This window comes from Labrus bergylta, chromosome 2 (assembly GCF_963930695.1).
Source record: "Labrus bergylta chromosome 2, fLabBer1.1, whole genome shotgun sequence".
In the NCBI taxonomy this organism is placed as follows: domain Eukaryota; kingdom Metazoa; phylum Chordata; class Actinopteri; order Labriformes; family Labridae; genus Labrus; species Labrus bergylta.
In genome coordinates this window covers 25,582,450-25,599,424 of record NC_089196.1, presented here as the reverse complement: position 1 = coordinate 25,599,424, position 16,975 = coordinate 25,582,450, and the positions used below count along the sequence as shown (strand labels likewise).

At 39.7% G+C, this 16,975-nt stretch overlaps 1 protein-coding gene across 2 annotated transcripts in view; it reads left to right on the top strand.

Annotated features, from left to right (window-relative positions):
* The window catches only part of dock8 (dedicator of cytokinesis 8), a 64,517-nt gene that overhangs the window by 411 nt on the left and 47,131 nt on the right, over positions 1-16,975 (top strand). Inside the window, exon 2 of one of the 2 annotated variants that reach the window (XM_020648328.3) lies at positions 12,739-12,838. The exons of the other annotated variant lie outside the window; for it this stretch is intronic. Coding sequence (XP_020503984.2) covers positions 12,739-12,838 — 100 coding nt within the window. The remainder of the gene's footprint in view (positions 1-12,738; positions 12,839-16,975) is intronic. 2 annotated transcript variants of the gene reach the window in all.

The window sequence follows — 16,975 nt, the reverse complement described above, 5'->3', positions numbered from 1 at the left end:
AAAAAAAAAAAAAGGCAGCCTGGAGGATAAGAAACAACTTTCTGAGGAGAATTATTATTACAGGGAATGTTAACTTCTACAAAAAGTGACAGCCATTTGACTAACTCCTCTATTCTTTACATAAACTAATAGACCTAAGTGGTTGCAGAGCCTTTCCCACTTAAGTTGATGAATCTATAGCCTACTTTAACAATGCAATTGCCCACATAGAAAAAGGAGCAGGATGCTGATACTATATCTACTATTTCTGACATATGACAATTTCCTGTGCTGGCCCAATACAGCTGCATTAAATGTGGAGTGGTTTGGTCATAGTTCCGGTTATGATGACCCTTGCCAGGTGTGGAGGAAGTATGTGTATGGAAGTCTATTGTGTACCATGCCTCCTCTGTAAGGCAGCTCTTTAAAAACAAATACACTAATACTTCCTATGATAAGCAGCACACGCAGAAAAAGCTTGCGATGGTCGGAGTAGTTGAGTTCAGTTCACTTGGGTTCATTCTCTCTATGGAAGTGGATAAGGGCAGAGTGCATGCAGGGATTATTTTTGATCAAACTCAGCATGATGCAGAGGGGAAGTGTTTAACCCACGTGTTCGTATTGTCCTCAAACAGCACTCTTATAATCTTCTTTTGTCCGACTTTTTTTTTAAGGACAAAAATCTGATTCTTTTCTGCTGTTAAAGTACTCACACGTGCCATTTTAAACATTTTGTATATGTGACATACAGTAGGTTAAAAATGGCAGATTTACATTGATGAGAAAGGTGTTGATAACCGCATCACACACATCATGCATAGGCTCAAGGCAACTAAAAACAGCAGTGACAAATATAGAAAAGCCCACACGCACAGAATGTGTGTATAACAAATGTAACTATCACACCCTAAAAATAAACCAAATGCTCGATGTCATCATCTGATGATTTCATTTCATTTCATTCAGTTCATTCATTTATTGTTTTTGTTTTTTTTAACACATTACATATAAATAAATACAATTAGATAATCAAGCAAAGAAAATAGTAAGTCATATGTTTTTGCCATTTTCTTTCAATAAACTTTCAATAAAGTCAAGTTGACAATAAAGAAATTAAAATGTAACATCAGAATCATAAAAACAACACCAGTCACTGGATGCACAGTGTACATGGTGTGACATTTGAGCCATTTTAGACGAATAGCAGAGCATAGCTAGAAAAGTTGTTATTTTTTGGAGCAATGCAACTATTGATTTTCTATTCTTCTAATAACATGAGGGTTGCTGACAAGACAAATCCATCATGAAAGCAGCTGCACATTCATGTAATTTGGTCAATTTAATCACCAACTAATTTCAGCTTTAGTCCAAAACATTCTTTCGGTGGTAAATCCTCTCCCTTCTACCAAAGCGGCTGCATCGTCATCGTACACTTGTTTTTGACAGCCGTGCAGTAGAAGTCCTGGATACTTGCTGTGCTGTGCAGAGCTCAGCTGAGCTCAGCTGCTGAGGGATGTGAGGGGTTTCAGTTCACAGCCTGAATCCAGTGATGAGCCAGCAGCTGAGACGTTATTTAGAAGATGCTGTGCTGTAGATGAGCAGCAAAGTAATAAACGACACACACAGTTAGTGATGATGCAGGTCACACATACTGATAGGGGTTTCTTAAACTGTTGGAAGATGAAGTCAGAGTTAAAAAAATAATAATAATAGTGAAAATAATCAGCAAATTTAATTGATTGCAGCTATCTGGAAGTTTCAATATTGCAGGCTGGGATTAATTTTGTGTTTTTGTTTTTGCAATGTCATATACAGCATGTACATCAAACAAAAACACAACAACTCGTAGAAAGGGGACAATAGTTCAGTGATGTAAAGAAGAGTGCGAAGGTAATAATGCTGTTATCAGGTTGCTATATACAAGAGGTTGATGTTGTTGTATTTGAAGTATTTAAAAAGAGGGTGCCACACAAAAAGTACAAGAGAGTGCAGCAAGCAAGGCGACCATCAGTGGCGCCATCTTGGTGATGAAACAGAGGGTTGATTTTTGGTCCATTGCCAGGTTGTGTGAGGTCCAGAAAGGATCAGGCATTAGTACTTTTTAAACAGTATGTGGGATTTCTCGAGGCGTCTGAGCCTTTATTATGGTAGCTGACAGAAGAAAGGTGCCAGGAAATTGGGGCACAAGGCAAGATTATGCAACAGAGGTCGCCATGGTTGTTGCGATTACACTGTTGGCATCTGTAACACCTAATATGTGTAATTTTAAAGAGTCATGTACAACATATGGACACACGTAGGGCTGCACAATTTCCTTGTTTCACGATATGAGCGTTTGCAATAAACATCACAAAATTCTGCGTTTATTGTAATAAATAATAAAAAATGTATTTTATGTTCACAGCCAGTGCTTTCCCAACTCAGCATGCATCCATTTAAACTATAGTGGATGGAGGCCTGTGTCTAACGGTCATACTTTCACGCCAATTGGACTTTGACCAGTCAGATGAAGCTCAAGCTAGCCATTGGACTTTCCTCAGATGAATGGGCGCCAATTTAATTGTGAAAAAAAAAGCTCTCTGGATTTACTTTGGAATCAGAAGGGACGTGTTTCAAACACATCTATTGTGTTAAAGGTGAATAACAGTGGATATAAACAGTGCTCTATATCTAAAAGTCAAAGCAACATGCAGTCTTTTCAATTTTTGTTGAGTTCATTTTGTTAACGTTATGAACACTGAACAATGTTATCACATGTCACATATTTCTCTCATATCTGTAGGCCTTGATGCATTAGTCTAACAGACTGCAAAATAATGTAGTCTATGTTATATGTAATGTAGAAGTCTATGAAAGGAAACAGCCCTGCTGACACAATGCAGACAAACTGCACCAAAAGAAAGAGGAACACCAAATCCCGAAACTGAAGTGGCAAGTGTGACAAGTCGGCTGAGAAACCTGTTCCTGTAGCCATGCAAAGACGCGTGTACCATATTTGTGTTTGCTGTTGCGCTGGAGTTACTTCAGGGTTCAATAAGAAATCATGTTTTATTCATCTCTGAAAGCTCTATATGTGCTTACGAGCTGTACCTCTCTGTAGCTCTTTATCGGGACACAGCGTGAGGAAGGTTTCACTTCACTTTTTTGGTCACAGCAGTTTTGAACAAGGAACTGCGTGATTCATTATAAGGACACGGAAAATGTGTAGTAGAGAAAAGTCAGTCAGGAATGTTAAACACATTGGGGTTTCCCTGTGCTTTTAGGTTTTAGCTGAGCACTTAATATAACTACGGTTGACCATCGTGTTGCTTGCTAGCATATGGCAGCAGGTGTGAGGACAGCTGTGGACGTGGGGCCTCTGTCGTTCAATACTCTTAAGTGGCAGGGGGATCCAGATTAAGTTGCTTCTGATTTCCTGTGGGCTCTGCTCCAAGGCATCTGTTAACCCTTGTGACTGTTGGTGGTCGGATATGCAGTGACGGGTCGGTCAAAAAGACACTTCCCCAAAAATCCTTCAGATAAATGACTTGTCCAGTGTTTGAATCTTTCAAACTCAGCAGTGAGTTTTGTTTCTTTCTTGCTTTTGGCCACTTCTGCTTGTCCAGAGCGGACAAACGACTGCTGTGCTTGTGCGTGCCTCTCTCTGACAGGAAGTTGAGCTGTGATGGTGCTGATAGCAGTGAGACCCATTAAGTCTGCAGACACATGATAGTATGAGACACACGGTGGGGACATCCCTTTGGTATGCTTCCCCCCTCTCTTGTCATGTACACCACACCACACCACTCTGTGTTTTCCTGTTTCTCTGTGGATCAAGAGAAGGAAAAGACACTTTCTGTGGAACAGTTTTTTTTTTTTTTAAGGCTGTGCCATACAAGCTGAAGAAGCCACCCACATCTACTGGAATGACTTGATAAGTAGGGGTGGGAATCGCAGGGTAACTCATGATATGATGTGATACACGTTAGGTGGCCTACCATAACAATAAAATCATGCTAAAGCAATTCTGCGATTATTTATATTGACAAGACGATCTGAATTAGTGAGGAATAAAAAGCACCATCAAAAATGTAAAGTACAGGTTTATAAATGTATTCATTCACTGCAATTTAGTGTCAGGTTCGCCTCTTATCATGCTTCAGCTGATAAGAGGCGAACTTCTTTTCACGGTTGTCTGATGTTATCCCGCTGTCATCTTCTTCCTGCTGTCAACTCCTTCTTTGGCCAATCAACCTCTGAACAGGTTATATGCTCATTCATGACATAAGCTCCAACGTGAGGAGCCAAGTTGGTAAGAAAATCTGTTTTGAGTCATTTATTATGGCTTTACAAAATACTCTATCATTATCTATGAGTCAAGACGACAGAATTTATTTGTTCCCACCATTATTGATAACAGTGATTTTTAAAAAAGGCATAATTACAGACTGGCTGAGCTGTGTGTTTGGTGGGAGTCACATCACAACGAGTTAATGTGTAAGATATTTGGCTCTCTTTTGGGTCTATTAATATTCAGATATGTAGCTGTAAGAATCAGTGAAACTGAAGTTTTAGAGAAAGACTGAGATTGAGGAATGCTTGGCCAATGACTCCTGAAATGCTGACAGGAACACACCATATGCACACACAGCAAGTGTAGGCCTGCCACAGACAGCATGACGTAACAGAAAGGGGTCGACCTTTTTCTATAGGGAGGGGTTGAGACCACAATGAGATTTCTTTGGCCTTGGCTATGAGTTCCTTTTGGAAATCACCCAGCCTTTGACAAAACTCATATTTTGAGAAATACCTCCTAAGTATGGTGCAATGTAATGACAAGCTCACAACAGCATGTTGTGCAGCTCATGATAGGTCGGGCGTTCACATGAAATGACCCTTGAAGTCTAACAGCGTTACGAAAAACAGATTTGTGGTATGTTTGACAGCTCAAATGTACTTGAAATAGAAGGGTCACTCCCAAAGCTGCTTTTGGTTATTCTTATCTGATTAATGATGAAACAGTTCTCACCATCTGGCTTTTCTCATTGTCTTTGAATAAGAGACACTTCTTTCCTTTCTTATACAGGATGCTCTCGACCAGTGCAGTGTTATAGAAGGCTTGAAGTCGCTAGTTTTTAGAGGTGGGGCAAACATATTGATAGGGCAAGATGTCCTCCTGACCTCGTGTGATACAATTATTGAATCTCTAGTGCCAAATATCCACATTTTTTTATTTAAAAAACAGTTTTCTAAACAGATTTCTCTGCCAATATGACTCACCACAGCACATTACTACTTCTTTACTCCTCATGGTGGGACTGATGAAATGAATGAGGGCTTAAATTGTGCAAAGAAGAAGAAGATTGCGGGATAATGTCGGACATTGCTGAGAAGGAGATATTGGCCTATTAGGAGGTGATACTGACCCCAGATTGCAGTGATATACATTATTTATTTACGTAAATTTCCGGATTCATTATCATGTGATTTACTTGTATACAAATGAGGCAACACCTGCGAGTTAGTTCAGGCAGTAAACTGGAGCTACACTGATTTCACACTTGACATGCCTCGTCCTCAACAATCACCTGACTATAACACCTCCTTCCTATAAGTGGCCTATTTAAGCTGCAAGACATCCCTGTCTCTCCCTCTGCTCTTTCACTGCCAGCTCTGACCTGCACCAGTACTGCAATCTCACTCAGCCTCACCAGCACCCTGCATCATCCACCTGTAAGATCCGACTGAGGGGGTTTAACATTTCATCCCATCACTCCTCAGGTTTCTGCATGTAAATTAAAACTCTGAGGAGCGATTGGGTCAGAGCATAGACGCCCAACACAAACTATGTTGTCTGACTGAACTATAACAGTATGATATAGAGTAGCTATATCGTGGTATTGTTTTTTTGGGGTCTTATCTTATAGATTCGTATCATGAGTTACCCTGCGATTCCAATCCTGGTTTGCAGCTGTAAATCAACATTTGATCAACGGATGTGGTAGTTTGTATGTCATAAACTGCTTTTTGACTACTAATATATGTGTCTGCATCAATGAATAATTAATAACTGATGTGCATGGTAACATTTATACAATTATTTATTCCCCTTTACAAACATAAACAGAATAATGGAGCCAGAACATGTAATCAGTCTAAATGTTTATAACAGTGTGTCTCATCTGTCATCTGTCCTGATTTAAAGCTGGAGTTTGCTGTCAGCTGTAAGTCTGGCTTTATGCCCGACTCCCCCTCTGGAGCAGCTGTTATAAGAGGGCCATCCTCATCAGTGTTGATTACCACTTCTAATTATATCTCATGGAAAAGACAAAAGGACACCGGTAATTATTGCTTTCAGGCTTTTTTTCCTCTCCAGCTAATAGAATCCCTTCTAAAACATTAAGACATCGATTTTCTGAAGTTGAGTTTGACCTCAAGATCTTGAAGCATGCCCTAAAGTAACAACGGGTATGTTTACATGCACACAAGACGTCAGGTTACTTACAGATATCAAGTTACGCAGGATATCCAACAAAAACTTCATATGTCCTGTTGTGTCCTGGTTACCAGCATGAACCTGTATACAAACCCCGTGTTAGTAATAAGGCTGAGTGACTATACGGACAGTCTCAACTCTGATACGATACTTGTAAAAATAGATGCATAGATAAAGTTAACTCCATCGATACTAAAACAACAAAAACTGAAGTGACGGTCAATCAATAATTAGTCAATTGTTGTTTTATTTACCAAGACTGCAAGCAAACCTCTGCACACTGTCTAAATTGCACAACTACACTGTGCAATGAATGCAATTGAGAATCACATTTATTTCAGGAATTGCAGCATATTATATAAATGTTGAGTGTCTTGTTGTGCCATACGTTTAATGATATATCTCATCAACGAGTCAACTGGTTATTTTACTAGCAGAGCAGAAGCAGCTGGATTGGAATCTATATTTTTCTGAGAAATATCAACAACATTGGCACTGCAATCAAACATCTCATAGGAAGTGCAATATTTACCTCCTGAGAGCATTCTTCCTGAGTACTATATATTTGTGCAATTCAGACAGTGTTCCCTCCCCATTCAACTCGTCTGATCTCTGTGAGTTTGTATCTGACATAAACATACATTTTGCATACTAGAGACACCTAAAGGAATTCAGTAACATCAGTGTGTTTGTCGCCCCGACCCTTGACTCACGGCGTTTTTGTCTTTGGCTCGCAGCAGGGTTAAAAATATGAATGATGATCTGTGGTTTCTTTAAAGCGTTGATACTATTTAATACTATATATAATCATATATAATAAATATAATATAATAAAACACCTGGTATTAAAAGAAATGGAAGGATTGGACATTTTGACAACCGTAGTTAATAATATGGTTCCCCCCACTATATCTTGAATTTGTTTTTTAAACCGTTATTCACTTTTTATTTTAAAGTGATACGCTATATTTTAACACTGCCACCACATTCTCTATCAGCACTTTGTATATTTTTAGAAGGTATAGGTGCATAAAGTCAGATAGAAGTTAAATTCCGATCACTGAGCTGTGCTTTGCTGGGGTATTGAGTTTTCTTTTAATTATAACTTTGTGAGTTTATTGTACATCGCCGCTTTAGATTTGCAGTCTATACTGGTTTGACAAAGCTGGTCTGTTCGCATTTATGCTAGCATGACATCACCACAATGAAAGAGTGGTGGTGGAGAATATGCCTCTTGGGGGTTGCCACAATGGTCCTTCTGAGAGATCTCAAACCAGAAGCCTTGTCCCCTAAAAAAGCTACTCTCTGTCGACTTCAGTAAAAGTCATTTTCAAAGCCTGGGGGTAGATTTTTATTAGAACACAATGATGTTATGAAGTTTTGCTTGAACTTCTCCTGCTCAGTCTTCTTTACCTTCACTCAACAATGCCCCTGGTTTCCTTCACCTCTCACCTGAATGCACTGCAGTCAAATGTTTGTCCTGTTTAAAGTGTTGTTTCTGGGGTTTATCTATTGCAAGAACTTTTAACCTTCAGTCTGTGTGGTGTCGCTCAAGATCCGAAAGTAGCACCCAGCGCTTGCCGAATGGGACAATAAACCTGGATGATTTCTTTTGAGTAATACGTTAATGTAAAAGGCATTATCAATACCTAACTACATACTAGAGTTATGAAACGAGCTGCTTTTGCAATCATTTCACCAAAAAAACCCAAATCCAAACCGTGCATTTTTTCTTAACAAGAGCAGCTTTGGTTTTTTTTTTTAACAAAGGACGCCAAGAGTCAAGCCCTGTTAAAGAGAATGACAGATGCTGCCTGCTGTGACAAGCTGTTTGTCTACCAGTGGTTAAATAGTGCCTGCTTGGCTCTGCTGGAAGGAGCTGATTACAGTTTTACTTGCCTGATCTTTTTTTTCAGAAAGGCCCTGAATGTGTGTCAGTGTTTGCAGGTCTTGTACATGTATTACATAGTTTGTATTATGCAAATGTTACTCTGTAAAGCACATGTATGGCCTGAAATAGTATGGGTGTTAATATGCATTTTAGTCTCCCAATGGCAATAAAAGATATAGAGGGAGGGCACACATTAGAGGTTGTGTGGGCTCAGTCTGACACAGGGTAGGGCATGTCTCTTTAGAAGTTAACTTGTGACACGGTTTTACTGGGTTTAAGTGCCTTTAAACTCAAAACACTCAACAATCTGTCCTCAGGCAAGGAAAGACTTTCACGTGTGTTGGCCAGAATACAAACACCACAGCAAAGCAAGGAGTTGTTCCACAATACAGTCAGTCCACTGTTCAAAACGTACTCTGTTTTTCCAGTCACACTTTTTGGTTGTAGTTTGATTGTGACGGCCCAGTTTTTTTTGTTTGTTTTGTTGTACCACTCTTACCAGTTTTAGGCTAATTTGACATGAACAGCAATGATTGTCCCCCCCCCAATATCTTTTTCTTTATTTTGCTTTCAAGCAAAATAACGTTTCCATTTATACACAGTCCAGACATTAACAGGTTTTAAATTATATGTACATTTTCTTTCACGGACTTTCACTGAAACGGGACGTAAAGCGCTGATATTTCATTGAGTTAAAACATTGAACAAACAGTGAAAAAGACAATGTTCATTTTAAGGTCCATTCCTCCTCTATTCTTATTCAAAATGAAACACAGTTAAACCAATAAGACCAAGGAGGAGACGTCTGAGGCAGATGTCATACCTCTGGCCTCCTCTCCAGACAGCTACAGAGGTGGAGCGGAGAGGAGTGTCATCTCTTGTGTTGACCTGAAGCTTTTTACAGCTTTAGTTTCTGTGGCCCCTTTAAGCTCTTAAGGCTTGTGTGATTTGAAGCATTATATTACAAGTAGTAACTAATTGATTGATCATCCATTGGCCGACATTAATCGGGCTGATTTGTGTCTGTTGCAGATATAACATTGTCATCATTTATGTTTTATTACATGGTCAAACGCAAACTTCTTAAACAGACACAAAATGCAGAAAACAACTACTAGGCTTATTTAGAAATAGTTATTTCTGGTTGTGGTTTATAATACCTAATACCCTATGTAATACTATTATCGCACTGTCTGCAGCTCCTGTAGCAGAGCAGCACAGATTAGCACAAAGCAGTCCACTCTAGACTTGGTTAACAGTGTTTAATAATACATTAATTATTGATGTCATTTGTTTTAATAAAGCCATCTTTGTATAGTCATAAACATAGGTTTCCATTTTACTTAAAAGCTGTCAATATTTTCCTGCTCAAAAATATACAATATACCACCATCCATAACAAACAAGTGTTTCCCCTCTTTAATTGGTCTGTATCAGTCTTTAACATCCTATATCGGAGGAGCTTTAGGCACTAGTATAAAAGTGAGCCACTGAAGAAACTCAAAATCGTTGTTGGGACAGCAAGCCATGTGCTTCCACTGCTCTGATAAATCTGATTAGAGGCTATCAGTTTGTATGTTTACAAGCACAGTTAAATCAAGCTATGGATATAGCTTGATTAGGCCATTTCATTTGACTACTGTCCTTGCCGCAGTTTACAAGACCAACAGTAAAAACATAAAAAGTGTCTCCTCGTCCATTCATAAATGTGTGGTTCTAATTCTAACAACTCTCATCTTGATACCTTCGTCTAGTTTTCTTCCTTGCTTTTTTCTACACATTTAATGCTGTTTGACTCCCAGGTCAAAGCTCAACTTCCTTAGGTGTGTTTGTCTGACTAAGTATGATTTCAGTCGGGCTGACATGTTTAAATGTATTTGAAGAGTTCAGTTTAATTGGATAAATCAACAACTTTAACCTCATGTAAACCTACTGAGTGTGGGAGTGTGGCTGCACTCAGAAATCCTCACTGTTGAGTGTTTGTTCAGTTAATTGTTCAGAACCTGCTCCACCCCAGTCTTTGGGTTAAAAAGGAGTTAGATATTTGATTTAAACTGTGTAGATTACGAGTGACTTTAAACCAAGTTTGAACAGAATAACAGAGCTGCGGTTGCTATAGTGGGTAAAATTGATTATGCTGCATACCTGAGCATGACTGTGAGTGTGCACGTATTAGTGTTGTAATGTGCCTTACCATTCACAACCAGATATTTCTGCAGTGTACATTCCTGACTTGATATCTGTAGTACAGTGCAGCAGTTATGTGTTCAAATGAAATGCTCTGCACTGCTGGACTTTGGTCTTTGTATACATTTGTATACGGTTCTCCCACCCATTACTTGACCTCCCCTGGCATTCAGTTATTGTATTGACTCAGCCCTTTTTTTTGTGATTGACACAATGGACTGGTTTCCATCGAACTGTAAACTATGGAAAATACACGAGTGGAAATATTAACCGCAGCTTTAATGCCTTATCTTGGTTTTGTGAGTCAGCGTTGCTGCAGTAGATTGATTACATCAGTTTTCAGATGTTTGCATGCAGCTTTTTTTTCACAGATTTGACATGCTTCATGGCCCTGCAGCCTCAGTGGTTTTGACATGCTGGCATTCCTCCGCTGCACTGGCGTTTATGAGTTTGTGGTGGTAATTAGTAACAGGGCTGTCACAACAATGTCCTTGGACACTTAATGAACCAATGAGACTGACCACAGGGGAAGCAACAGGGTATGTGACCCATTTACGTAAGGTTTTGCCCTTTTAACTCTCTCCCAAAGTTGCAATAAGATTTGGACAGTCACAAGGATAGGTAATACAATATGAGCAATTTTAAAACAAGCCAAAACTCTCACACACACACACACACACACAAAACTGACCTTGTAGCATTGTGCCTCGGAGAATAAAGCCCTTATTGTGCTTAGAGTTTGTTAGGGTTAAAACGATAAGATGGATTAATTACATAGAAGTAGACAGTGTATTAGCCATGTGAAGCATAGTGATGAAATGTGGCCCTTAAAATCGCATCACTGGATTTTTACTTGTCATGCTCAATTCTCCCTTTTTTTCCTGAAAGGGCTACAGGCAAACACATTATCCCCATCGTCTCAACATATTTGAATACTACCTCATTCCTATGTCATGTTGATTTCCTGCTAAGCCTGACCCTTAAAACAGCCCACCATATTTGTTCCAGTGCCTGTATGGCTGCCAGCATGACAAAGCCTGTTTTCTCTACAGCCAGCAGAGATGTGCTTCTGTAGAGAGCCAACAATAGTTTGAATGGAATCACCATGGCCGACCAATTCAAACTAATGTGAGCTGGAACAATGATGGAATTGCCGTTGCATCTCTCATTAAGCTGCACCGTGTGCAAGTTGGTGTAATTTCACATTTTGTCATGGCAGCCATTTTTTTCCCCCCTCATTTAACACTCAGGGAGGGAATCTGAAATGTTGTAATCACATTGTACTGCTGTGTCCCTCTGACGTTAGACCATGTTTTATATCAAAATAACACTTTAGCTTCCTGCAGACAATAGTTGAACACAACAACTTCCTGGCTAACATTAACTGTTTGATATAGGGACACAATAGAGAAAGGTACGATGCCCTGGCTAATAGTATTGTTAGCTAGATTTTGGTTGAATGCTAACATCAGCTGAGCTAGCTAAAATAACTTGACATAAATTAGCTCAGTAGTTAATACATTTGTAAACTTCTTTGGACAGCTAAGTCATTGGCTAACTTTAGCATTCAACCAGTTCCTTGATAATTCAATTCAATTCAATTCAATTCAATTCAATTTATTTTGTATAGCGTCAACTCATAACAAGTGTTATCTCAAGACACTTTACAAAAAGCAGGTAAAAGACCTTACTCTTTGTCTGTTAACATTATAAAAGAGCAGGTAAAAATACCTTACTCATTGTTATGTTACAAAAAGCAGGTAAAAGACCTTACTCATTGTTATGTTACAAAAAGCAGGTAAAAAGACCTTACTCATTGTTATATTACAAAGACCCGGCCTATCCATCATGAGCACTTTAGCAAAGCAGCAAAATATAATATAACCTCTAACTAGCTAACATCGTTAGATGAATATGTACTCCTCGTGTATCGTGTAACACAATTACATTTTAATGTTAGCTCGGAAGTAGTTGAATGCTCAGTTTGTTATTTTCTTTTCTTTTTTTTCAGTTGTTTTTCCCCCCCCCTCCTGCTTTTCACATTGTGTGGGATGCTTCATATTAAGAGTTATGATTTAACATCAGAGTTTTGATTTTATAGGTCATACACTTGTGTAATAAATTAATAATTAACTTTCATTTTCAGCCGTCTGAATGAAAAAAAAAAAGCCTACTCATGGATCTGTTTGTGTCAATATTTTTTCAGGCACTCTTCTGCAGAGATCAGGCGACACTTCGGTGGGAGCTATGGCTCTCAACACAGCCGAAGCAACTCCAACGCTTCAGCCTCACTCTGCCTCACTGTGGTGAGTTCCCTCTTGTTCAAAAGGAACCCTATAGCTTCTAACGGTCACGTGCATAAGAGTGAACATCAAGCAGAACATGAAGCAGCTTTTGAAACGCTTGTTGAACTTGTTATAGCTATATTGCCCATCACAACTCTTTCAATACACATGCACACAACCAGGCATGGCAACACAGCCTCACACAAGGCCTATCCAAGAGGTAAAACAAACATTAAATGAAAGGAAAAAGTAAAAGTACTTCTATGAAAATAAAGAAGAAGATAATAGACTTAAAATGGGATGCTACTCATATCTTGATACTTTGTTGATGAGGAGAAATTCGTACAGTGGCCTGAAGGTCAACTGAGTGGTTACCTCTAATGCTGCACCAACACAGCTTTAGTGTTTCTGCTTACACAATTAATGGGAATTAAACATTTTTCTTTTCATCCATTTTGCTGTCATTAGGACTTAGATTGCCGGGCTCAATGCAATCTCTATTTTGGAGGATAATAATGTAAATCATTGAGAGTCCGCTGCACCATAAGTGACTGCTTTTGCAAAATCAGCTGTCTGCATATCTGCAAAAAGCTGTTTCTTTTAGGGAGAATCTTTCTTCCTTCTACAAAAGATGAAATGAGAACTTAGTCATGGTTTAACATGCTTTGTTAAAGCTGGGCTGACACTGGCTGCTCTTTGATTTAACAGGGTTTTGGAAGACCTGCTATCTGTTAGTTCCTGTAGGGGATTGTGTGCCATAATGACAAGTTGTTTTCTTGCTTCTTCAGTGGAAGCTCAGCAGACAGTTAGAGTCTTTCCTGCTCTCTCAAGCAGGCAAGCAGGATGATGCTCAGTAATCCTTTGCAGGGATTTGTTCCTGCTCGTCTCTCTGTTGTACCCTCTGAACCTCTGTCTCTGCCTCCCAGATTTATGCATTCCATTTTCAATCTTCCTGCTTTTTTCTATTTCTGTCTCTCCCTTACAGTTTTTTCTTTCCTGTGTCGCCCTGCATCTCTCTCAGTTAAACTTTTCTAAAGCTCGTAGGCGCTAAGTCTCCTGACATGTCTGTGTGCATGACTGACTGAACTTAAGCCCTTTGATACTTCCGCAGTGATGATCCTTGAGCTTGTCAGCTGACTTTGAGTTTGAGGAGGAGTACTTGGACCATCTATCTCACCCCGGCTTGTAGCATGCATCACGGTTAATCTGTAACCTGCTTGGGAAATGGGTGCTGGATGGGGCCTGCTTACCTTGCAGCTTACATGGCCAAATCTTTAATATGGCCGGATTTGGTATGCGGGAGAGGGCTTTTAAGACCATAATCTCTCGGATGATAGTTTCCCATTATTCAGCAGTGGCAAACAAGCTCAGGGATGATGGAGGGATGTTTATTTAGAGGAGGGAGGGATATTTGTTGCCGCGGATGTGAGGTGGATCACATTGTTGATTATCTTATTCCCCCTCACTCTGCTGCTATTTTTAGTGCCTGAATATGAGGATTGTTGAATGAACTGTATTATTTGTTGTAGGTTTAATATACTAATTGAGAGATTAAGAAGAAAATCGGCATGTGTGTACGTTCATGTGTGCAAAGCCTGTGTGTGTATAAGCAGCAGCAACACGTGTGTCTGCGTGCTTGTAGTTTCTGTTCCTGTCTGTTGAAACACCAGTTGAGGGAGGGACGCCCTGCTGATGTCACTTCCTCTAATTTCTTGCGGTTTTCTCGACGGCAGCTCTGAACTGCACAGCACTTTACCCAAACCCTGAAAACTGCAGTCAAAACAATTTAGAAAGGTTCAAACAGTCAGGCTCAAATTAAATATTAATTTTGACAGACTGTCAATGCCGCTTCCACTTTTGAAAATGCAGATTGTTTCCTTTCAGATTGACTGCAGATCTGAGCCTCTAGGAATATAATGATCAGTTTGAAGAGGATGTGCGCCCTACGCTGGGGCTCAGTTTCGACAAAAAGCATTCAGCGTCAGTAGGTGCTCACTGTTGGTTCCCATATCCGGAGTACGCCATTTTGTACACTTCCTTTTTATGGTGCAGTTTCATTCGGGTGAGTCTCCGACATCCATACAAACTCAGCTGTCCTTTTGCAACTACAGAATGAATTGTTAAATGTACTGTATAAAAATGTGTCATTTAGGTCTGTGTAGTTATTTTGTTAGAACATTGTTTGTCATGATGTCCGTTAGCGCTCAAATTTGCAAACTCAAATTGACAACAGTGATCTTGGAGCATACACTACGCCTTCTTAAATGGATGCATGTTGTTTGAAAAGGCTCCTACAGGGACTGGTTCTAAAAATGTTTGAGCCTACCAAAATAAGTTTTTATTTGTGTATTGATGCATGCGCGCAGAATTAAGTTAACTTGTAAATTGCAATCCTTTAGTTATAAAAACTCATAGACATAAATGTTTGCAGAGGGATCCTCTTTGTCACCAATGAATAAGCTGATAGAAACTCTATCTGTTGATTTGGCAAGGAGAGGGAGTTTCTCGCCGGCTCCTTTCACGACTCCATAGAGCAGCCGGCGCTGATCAGAGGCATGCATAGATTTGCATTCATTTGTTTTTGTTAGCTTTCATACTAAACAAGGAAGGGAGGCCGTGCAACCATGAATGTTTGAACTTTGAGGCAGACTGCCAGAGAAGTGGAGAACACATGGAGAACACAGCCATCGAGGAGAAACTGTCGAGGTTTACAGACTCCTGTCATGTAATATGATAATGATAATGTTGTTGTGTATTCTTTACTTATTGTGCTGCATGCTAACAAGTGTGAGTAAGCCATGACTCGTGAGGGCTCTGCAGAGAAAAAATATCCCTCAGGGTGGATTGATGTGCAAAAACATGTCTGAAGGCAAATGGAATTCACTCTGTTTTTAAATACAGCAGTGACTCACCTTGTTGAAGTTACCTCTACCTCGTCTGTGTGGTGATCTGTTGGTTTGTAATAGCTGCTTCAACAACATTCAATAAAAACAAAACTAAAAGCTACATTTTTATAATAAAAAGAGAAAATGAGAGCAGCAAGGTACAGATAGAGTCTCATAGTAATAATGAGAAGTCAGGTTAAATTCAGTATAATAAATAGAGCAAGAAGCAGAGAGGACACGTAATGTAGTCCAGTTCAGTGTCTGTGGGCCTGGCCTGTGTGTGGATCTGTTTTACAGTCTGATTGAGGCAGGAAAGAAAGAAAGACCTCCTGTGTCTGTCTTTGGAGCAGTTTGTAAGTGAGCCATTTTTCCCCCCTTCTATTTTCTGTGTTCTAGTTTCTCTCTTTAACTCCCGGACACATTACTTCTCTTAAATGTGGCCTGTCACACATTATCTGTTTGTGATGCAAATCCCTCCTGTGTGGGACGGTGTGCATGATCAGTAGCTTAAACACTGTTTTGGATAGGGCTAAAGCACCATTTATGTCATTTCACTGTGTGCTGCATTTTGTTTAGATGCTTCAGGAGACAATCTGCCTTTATTTTCTTAAACATATACAAACATTGTTACGATTTACACTGGTATCATTTTGTTTCAAAGCTTTTGCCTCCATCAGCTAGAGCCTGCTAACTGTAATCAGTTTGGAGGTCTGCCCAGTCTGCATCCACTCTTCACAGAAACACCTGCCTCATGCTGGTTCCCTTTTTTTACAGCCACAGCCAGCCGGGAGACCACAAAGGGACGTGTGTTATCTCATCAGTTGTGTTTTCCTCCCCTCTGAGAGCTCTTTCTAATGTTAAAAAGCATGTCGGTTCCTCCCCTTTAAGTGCTATATGGAGTTTGTTGCTTTGTGTGCGCTGATGATTTGAACACCATGTACTGATTCAAAGACCCACATGAGAATTTCAGCCCATTTGCACTGTACATAAGCGTGATAACAGCTTTGCCTTTGATCTGCTGAAGCTCTGGTTGTGCAGGCTGATACAGTTACTGTCTAAAAATAGATTCAAAGACCAAAAAAAAAAAAAAAGTGCTGGCTGTCTGAAACAGGGCAGTTTGTTCCAGTTTCTATTAATGTTTGTGCTCCAATCTCTTTTTACTCGTCAGGTATGAGCTATTACAAAATAGTCATGACTCAACATGTTTTGTTCCGCCCTCCCCTGTTCTTCCTCAGTGCCAGTGAAGCTTTTCTGATCCTACAGATCTCTCTGC